The following is a 9795-nucleotide window of genomic DNA, read 5'->3' on the forward strand; positions in this document are numbered from 1 at the left end:
ATCAAATATACTTGTATTCAATGTGAATACACTGTTATACCATGAGTTTTTACTTCTATATGTATACTGCATCAAATTCACTTGTATTCAATGTGAACACACAGTTATACCATGAGTTTTTACTTCTATATGTAAACAGCATCAAATATACTTGTATTCAATGTGAATACACTGTTTTACCATGAGTTTTTACTTCTATATGTAAACTGCATTGAATATACTTGTATTCAATGTGAATACACTGTTATACCATGAGTTTTTACTTCTATCCGTAAACTGCATGGAATATACTTGTATTCAATGTGAATACACTGTTATACCATGAGTTTGTACTTCTTTGTGTAAACAGCATCAAATATACTTGTATTCAATGTGAATACACTGTTATATCATGAGTTTTTACTTCTATATGTAAAAAGCATCAAATATACTTGAATTCAATGTGAATACACTGTTATACCATGAGTTTTTACTTCAATATGTAAAAAGCATCAAATATACTTGAATTCAATGTGAATACACAGTTATACCATGAGTTTTTACTTCTATATGTAAACTGCATGGAATATACTTGTATTCAATGTGAACACACTGTTATACCATGAGGTTTTACTTCTATATGTAAACAGCATCAAATATACTTGTATTCAATGTGAATACCCAACAAAAAATCCGAGGGAATTAATTGCCTAAGTATGCATACTAACACGATTAATTGTGTGTTAACATGTTTTTATCATATGTTAATAAGATTTTATCATGCTATCATTAACTACAGTATGCAATAGACATACTTAAAATCAATTCATTGCGTGTTTAAATAGTAAATTGCATACTAACACGATTAATTTTGTGTTAACATCTTTTTATCATATCTTAACTTGATTTTATGATGCTATCATGAACTACAGTATGCAATAGATAAACTTAAATACAAGTTAATGCGCGTTGAAAAAAAAGTACGCAATAACTTTAGAATAAATCATGCACTATTGAATTAAACATATGTAAACGTTATTTTCACGTACTATCCTGCAAGTTTTTTCCGCAATTTAAAAATTAACACAATAAAATTGTGCTCATTACGTACTAAATTGAACAATAAAAAATTAGACAACAGAAATTTGTATTTTTATTCTCTATCGACATCGCCTTCTTCGTCGGAACCACTTGCGTATTCTGGTGGGGAACGGTCAGCTGTATTGGACGAATGGTCATCATCATCATCACTATCAATCCTCAGTTGTTGCTCCTGGTGATGATCGTCGTTGTGAAAAATTTTATTACTAGCTACGTCTCCTCCAATAATGTATTCCCTGTCGACTGGTTTGTACAATAGCAAACGAAAAAAATAAAAAAATAGGTAAAAGAATAAATAATTGCACGATACTACGCGTTTTCGCACTAAATCACGCAATTAATTGTACGATAAAAGTGACGGTGTCAACTGTGCGATAAATTGGGGCTTATTGGATGTTGGGCCATTGAATAATTGATTACCATAGTTTGTGTTAGGATGACGACGAATATACTCATTTTGAGCACGCATCTGCCCAACAACCGCACGCCTATTTACAAGTCCCATGTTGAGTCGCATACGGTAGTATGTGGTTCTTGGTATGGCAACTGGTTCACAGTTCAGTCTTTTCAGCCAAGACAAATAATTGACTGGTCTGTTAGGCTTCTTCATCTCACGACTTTTATAAATTATCTTGTGGCACGAGTAGACGCAATGTTTACGCGCACGTGAAAATGTTATGAGAACAAATTTCTATGAACTTCTGCTGAAAATATACCAGACGAAAATTCGAGATTTCTGTAACGTAAGCATATAAAAACTTGACTGAACCTAAGTTGTCTTTTCCTTTGTGTTAAGTAACCCTTCCCTGTTTATTCAGTCGCGCAACCAACAATAATCCATTACCTTACCCTACCCAAATATAGAGCATTTGATGAGGTTTCTTCGTTTCTTAAACACGCCCACCTTAGTAAACAATTCCTCGGTTTATTTTGGGTTCCATATTATATGTAATAAAATTCGCTATTAATAAATATGCTAAAATGAAACTAAAAAATATATCCTATAATTTTCATATGTCAAAGATCGTGTTGCAACATTTTAATTTTATTAAATTACCGAATAAAATGTGGTTTGACAGAATACTGTTTAGTCATATCCCTGTAGCAGACGGAAAACTAGCCATAATTCAGTGTGAAGAATCGAAACACGTGAGACGCTACGCGTGAAGTACTTATTAAAACTAGCTTTTTTCTTGATTCATTATTTGATTTTAACGGTGATAATTTGATTTGGTTTGTGATGCCTTCCACGAAAAATTTGGATTTTTTCCAATTCAAGGATCACGAGAAGGTGAAAAAAGAAGGAGAAGTCCGAAAGGGTATTTCCACTTTTCTAAACAATAACAAACAGAAGTTGAAGAAGCTCCAAATAAAAGCAGCAAGTAATAAAGTAACGGTCTCGTCAGCACAATAATTGTCATTATTGAACGATGAAATACAATTACTTGATGAATTCAAATTCCTCTAAATAAAATTTCTATTTAATGTGTGATAAAATACGTGATTCTAATAACAGGTATCATGCAATAATAAATAAATATTATTTTTAAGTAAAAACAAGCGTAGTGTCCAATACTTCAGTATGCAATAAATCGTGTGATTTTCAATTAATTTCAGTTAGTGTCGTATACAATAAATCATACCAGAAACATAAAATTACCACTCACTTTGTTACTAAATAAACTTCGTACACTATAAATTGGACATAAGTACGTAATTTATCGTCATTGCCTGAAAAATTTTTTTTCTATACTTCATTATGTTACCACCCAATTAAGTACGTTACAACCCAATTAATTGTCTTAGGAAATTGTTTCAAAATAACTGCGTGTAAAAACATACAATTATATTGCCAAAAACAGGCAATTAATTGCCTCGGATTTTTGGTTGGGTACACTGTTATACCATGAGTTTTTACTTCTATATGTAAACAGCATCAAATATACTTGCATTCAATGTGAATACACTGTTATACCATGAGTTTTTACTTCTATATGTAAACAGCATCAAATATACTTGCATTCAATGTGAATACACTGTTATACCATGAGTTTTTCCTTCTATATGTAAACAGTATCAAATATTCTTGTATTCAATGTGAATACACTGTTATACCATGAGTTTTTACTTCTATTTGTAAACTGCATGGAATATTCTTGTATTCAATGTGAATACACTGTTATACCATGAGTTTTAAATTCTATATGTATACCGCATCAAATATACTTGTATTCAATGTGAATACACTGTTATACCATGAGTTTTTACTTCTATATGTAAACTGCATGGAATATACTTGTATTCAATGTGAATATACTGTTATACCATGAGTTTTTACTTCTATATGTAAACTGCATGGAATATACTTGTATTCAATGTGAATACACTGTTATACCATGAGTTTTTACTTCTATATGTAAACTGCATGGAATATACTGGTATTCAATGTGAATACACTGTTATACCATGAGTTTTTACTTCTATATGTAAACTGCATCAAATATACTTGTATTCAATGTGAATACACTGTTATACCATGAGTTTTTACTTCTATATGTATACTGCATCAAATATACTTGTATTCAATGTGAATACACTGTTATACCATGAGTTTTTACTTCTATACGTAAACTGCATGGAATATACTTGTATTCAATGTGAAAACACTGTTATACCATGAGTTTTTACTTCTATATGTAAACTGCATGGAATATACTTGTATTCAATGTGAATACACTGTTATACCATGAGTTTTTACTTCTATACGTAAACAGCATCAAATATACTTGTATTCAATGTGAATACACTGTTATACCATGAGTTTATACTTCTATATGTAAACAGCATCAAATATACTTGTATTCAATGTGAATACACTGTTATACCATGATTTTTTACTTCTATACGTAAACTGCATGGAATATACTTGTATTCAATGTGAATACACTGTTATACCATGAGTTTTTACTTCTATATGTAAACTGCATGGAATTTACTTGTATTCAATGTGAATACACTGTTATACCATGAGTTTTTACTTCTATATGTAAACAGCATCAAATATACTTAATTCAATGTGAATACACTGTTATACCATGACTTTTTACTTCTATTTGTAAAGAGCATGGAATATACTTGTATTCAATGTGAATACACTGTTATACCATGAGTTTTTACTTCTATATGTATACTGCATCAAATATACTTGTATTCAATGTGAATACACTGTTATACCATGAATTTTTACTTCTATATGTAAACTGCATTGAATATACTTGTATTCAATGTGAATACACAGTTATACCATGAGTTTTTACTTCTATATGTAAACAGCATCAAATATACTTGTATTCAATGTGAATACACTGTTTTACCATGAGTTTTTACTTCTATATGTAAACTGCATTGAATATACTTGTATTCAATGTGAATACACTGTTATACCATGAGTTTTTACTTCTATACGTAAACTGCATGGAATATACTTGTATATAATGTGAATACACTGTTATACCATGAGTTTTTACTTCTATATGTAAACTGCATCAAATATACTTGTATTCAATGTGAATACACTGTTATACCATGAGTTTTTACTTCTATATGTATACTGCATCAAATATACTTGTATTCAATGTGAATACACTGTTATACCATGATTTTTTACTTCTATATGTAATCAGCATCAAATATACTTGTATTCAATGTGAATACACTGTTATACCATGAGTTTTTACTTCTATATGTAAACTGCATTGAATATACTTGTATTCAATGTGAATACACTGATATACCATGTGTTTTTATTTCTATATGTAAACTGCATCAAATATACTTGTATTCAATGTGAATACACTGTTATACCATGAGTTTTTACTTCTATATGTATACTGCATCAAATATACTTGTATTCAATGTGAATACACTGTTATATAATGAGTTTTTACTTCTATATGTAAACTGCATCAAATATACTTGTATTCAATGTGAATACACTGTTATACCATGAGTTTTTACTTCTATATGTATACTGCATCAAATATACTTGTATTCAATGTGAATACACTGTTATACCATGAGTTTTTACTTCTATACGTAAACTGCATGGAATATACTTGTATTCAATGTGAAAACACTGTTATACCATGAGTTTTTACTTCTATATGTAAACTGCATGGAATATACTTGTATTCAATGTGAATACACTGTTATACCATGAGTTTTTACTTCTATATGTAAACAGCATCAAATATACTTGTATTCATTGTGAATACACTGTTATACCATGAGTTTTTACTTCTATATGTAAACAGCATCAAATATACTTGTATTCAATGTGAATACACTGTTATACCATGATATTTTACTTCTATATGTAAACAGCATCAAATATGCTTGTATTTAATGTGAATACACTGTTATACCATGAGTTTTTACTTCTATATGTAAACAGCATCAAATATACTTGTATTCAATGTGACTACACTGTTATACCATGAGTTTTTACTTCTATATGTAAACAGCATCAAATATACTTGTATTCAATATGAATACACTGTTATACCATGAGTTTTTACTTCTATACGTAAACTGCATGAAATATACTTGTATTCAATGTGAATACACTGTTATACCATGAGTTTTTACTTCTATATGTAAACTGCATGGAATATACTTTTATTCAATGTGAATACACTGTTATAACATGAGTTTTTACTTCTATATGTATACTGTATCAAATATACTTGTATTCAATGTGAATACACTGTTATACCATGAGTTTTTTCTTCTATATGTATACTGCATCAAATATACTTGTATTTAATGTGAATACACTGTTATACCATGAGTTTTTACTTCGATATGTAAACTGCATGGAATATACTTGTATTCAATGTGAATACACTGTTATATCATAAGTTTTTACTTCTATAGGTATACTGCATCAAATATACTTGTATTCAATGTGAATACACTGTTATACCATTAGTTTTTACTTCTATACGTAAACTGCATGGAATATACTTGTATTCAATGTGAATACACTGTTATACCACGAGTTTTTCTACTTATATGTAAACTGCATGGAATATACTTGTATTCAATGTGAATACACTGTTATACCATGAGTTTTTACTTCTATACGTAAACTGCATGGAATATACTTGTATTCAATGTGAATACACTGTTATACCATGAGTTTTTACTTCTATATGTAAACTGCATGGAATATACTTGTATTCAATGTGAATACACTGTTATACCATGAGTTTTTACTTCTATATGTAAACAGCATCAAATATACTTAATTCAATGTGAATACACTGTTATACCATGAGTTTTTACTTCTATATGTAAACAGCATCAAATATACTTGTATTCAATGTGAATACACTGTTATACCATGAGTTTTTACTTCTATATGTAAACAGCATCAAATATACTTGTATTTAATGTGAATACACTATTATACCATGAATTTTTACTTCTATATGTATACTGCATCAAATATACTTGTATTCAATGTGAATACACTGTTATACCATGAGTTTTTACTTCTATATGTAAACTGCATGGAATATACTTGTATTCAATGTGAATACACTGTTATACCATAAGTTTTTACTTCTATAGGTATACTGCATCAAATATACTTGTATTCAATGTGAATACACTGTTATACCATGAGTTTTTACTTCTATATGTAAACTGCATGGAATATACTTGTATTTAATGTGAATACACTGTTATACCATGAGTTTTTACTTCGATATGTAAACTGCATGGAATATACTTGTATTCAATGTGAATACACTGTTATATCATGAGTTTTTACTTCCATAGGTATACTGCATCAAATATACTTGTATTCAATGTGAATACACTGTTATACCATTAGTTTTTACTTCTATACGTAAACTGCATGGAATATACTTGTATTCAATGTGAATACACTGTTATACCACGAGTTTTTACTTCTATATGTAAACTGCATGGAATATACTTGTATTCAATGTGAATACACTGTTATACCATGAGTTTTTACTTCTATACGTAAACTGCATGGAATATACTTGTATTCAATGTGAATATACTGTTATACCATGAGTATTTACTTCTATATGTAAACAGCTTCAAATATACTTGTATTCAATGTGAATACACTGTTATACCATGAGTTTTTACTTCTATACGTAAACAGCATCAAATATACTTGTATTCAATGTGAATACACTGTTATACCATGAGTTTTTACTTCTATATGTAAACAGCATCAAATATACTTGTATTCAATGTGAATACACTGTTATACCATGAGTTTTTACTTCTATATGTAAACTGCATGGAATATACTTGTATTCAATGTGAATACACTGTTATACCACGAGTTTTTACTTCTATATGTAAACAGCATCAAATAAACTTGTATTCAATGTGAATACACTGTTATACCATGAGATTTTACTTCTATATGCAAAAAGCATCAAATATACTTCTATTCAATGTGAATACACTGTTATACCATGAGTTTTTACTTCTATACGTAAACTGCATGGAATATACTTGTATTCAATGTGAATACACTGTTATACTATGAGTTTTTACTTCTATATGTAAACTGCATGGAATATACTTGTATTCAATGTAAAAACACTGTTATACCATGAGTTTTTACTTCTATAAGTAAACTGCATGGAATATACTTGTATTCAATGTGAATACACTGTTATACCATGAGTTTTTACTTCTATATGTAAACTGCATGGAATATACTTGTATTCAATGTGAATACACTGTTATACCATGAGTTTTTACTTCTATATGTAAACAGCATCAAATATACTTGTATTCAATGTGAATACACTGTTATACCATGAGTTTTTACTTCTATATGTAAACAGCATCAAATATACTTGTATTCAATGTGAATACACTGTTATACCATGAGTTTTTTACTTCTATATGTAAACAGCATCAAATATACTTGTATTCATTGTGAATACACTGTTATACCATGAGTTTTTACTTCTATATGTAAACAGCATCAAATATACTTGTATTCAATGTGAATACACTGTTATACCATGATATTTTACTTCTATATGTAAACAGCATCAAATATACTTGTATTTAATGTGAATACACTGTTATACCATGAGTTTTTACTTCTATATGTAAACAGCATCAAATATACTTGTATTCAATGTGACTACACTGTTATACCATGAGTTTTTACTTCTATATGTAAACAGCATCAAATATACTTGTATTCAATATGAATACACTGTTATACCATGAGTTTTTACTTCTATACGTAAACTGCATGAAATATACTTGTATTCAATGTGAATACACTGTTATACCATGAGTTTTTACTTCTATATGTAAACTGCATGGAATATACTTTTATTCAATGTGAATACACTGTTATACCATGAGTTTTTACTTCTATATGTATACTGCATCAAATATACTTGTATTCAATGTGAATACACTGTTATACCATGAGTTTTTACTTCTATATGTATACTGCAACAAATATACTTGTATTTAATGTGAATACACTGTTATACCATGAGTTTTTACTTCGATATGTAAACTGCATGGAATATACTTGTATTCAATGTGAATACACTGTTATATCATGAGTTTTTACTTCTATAGGTATACTGCATGAAATATACTTGTATTCAATGTGAATACACTGTTATACCATGAGTTTTTACTTCTATACGTAAACTGCATGGAATATACTTGTATTCAATGTGAATACACTGTTATACCACGAGTTTTTACTTCTATATGTAAACTGCATGGAATATACTTGTATTCAATGTGAATACACTGTTATACCATGAGTTTTTACTTCTATATGTAAACCGCATCAAATATACTTGTATTCAATGTGAATACACTGTTATACCATGAGTTTTTTACTTCTATATGTAAACAGCATCAAATATACTTGTATTCAATGTGAATACACTGTTATACCATGAGTTTTTACTTCTATATGTAAACAGCATCAAATATACTTGTATTCAATGTGAATACACTGTTTTATCATGAGTTTCTACTTCTATATGTAAACAGCATCAAATATACTTGTATTTAATGTGAATACACTGTTATACCATCAGTTTTTACTTCTATATGTAAACAGCATCAAATATACTTGTATTCAATGTGAATACACTCCCAGGTGAAAATTTACTTGCCAATTACTCAAGAAATACAATAAAAAAACTCGAGTAATAGTAAAGGATTTTGGAACAAGTATTTTTACAATAATAACATAGAAATACTATACAGTCATGCTTGGAAGTTTCTTTAGCAGGCTAATCGGTCTATATCCTTCTATTTCTTTTTGATGGAGGGGATACTTTGGTGCCTACCGTACCCCTTTATGCTATTCCTATTTCTCTTTCTTTGCAACCCGCGAAAAAGGTGCAACATTAAATGTAGGAAAATTTATTGAAACGTAGGGGAAGAGAAGAATGGAAAGAAAACGAGGGTATGGTAGGCACCATAGTATCCCTTCCGTCCAAACAAAATGAAAGGATATAGACCCATTTGCCTGCTAAAGAAACTTGCAAGCATGACTGCAGAATTACTTGAAGCAAAAAAACTTGTAGAAAATAAAACAAGCAGTACCGAAGCAGTCATTTTCTAGTGAAACCCTCGTAAATGTACAATGAAATTCAGTGAATTTAG

The 9795-nt window shown here is 29.2% G+C and overlaps 1 protein-coding gene across 1 annotated transcript; it reads right to left on the reverse strand.

Moving 5' to 3' along the window:
• Positions 1-1132: 1132 nt before the first annotated feature.
• On the reverse strand, positions 1133-1767 carry LOC123468630. The gene is made up of 2 exons (XM_045167906.1): positions 1501-1767; positions 1133-1323 (listed from the first exon to the last, which is right to left on the reverse strand). The coding sequence occupies exons 1-2, from the start codon at positions 1688-1690 to the stop codon at positions 1133-1135; spliced, it is 381 nt and encodes a 126-aa protein (XP_045023841.1). The 5' UTR covers positions 1691-1767.
• Positions 1768-9795: the final 8028 nt, after the last annotated feature.

This window comes from Daphnia magna, unplaced genomic scaffold (assembly GCF_020631705.1).
Source record: "Daphnia magna isolate NIES unplaced genomic scaffold, ASM2063170v1.1 Dm_contigs391, whole genome shotgun sequence".
Taxonomy (NCBI): Eukaryota; Metazoa; Arthropoda; class Branchiopoda; order Diplostraca; family Daphniidae; genus Daphnia; species Daphnia magna.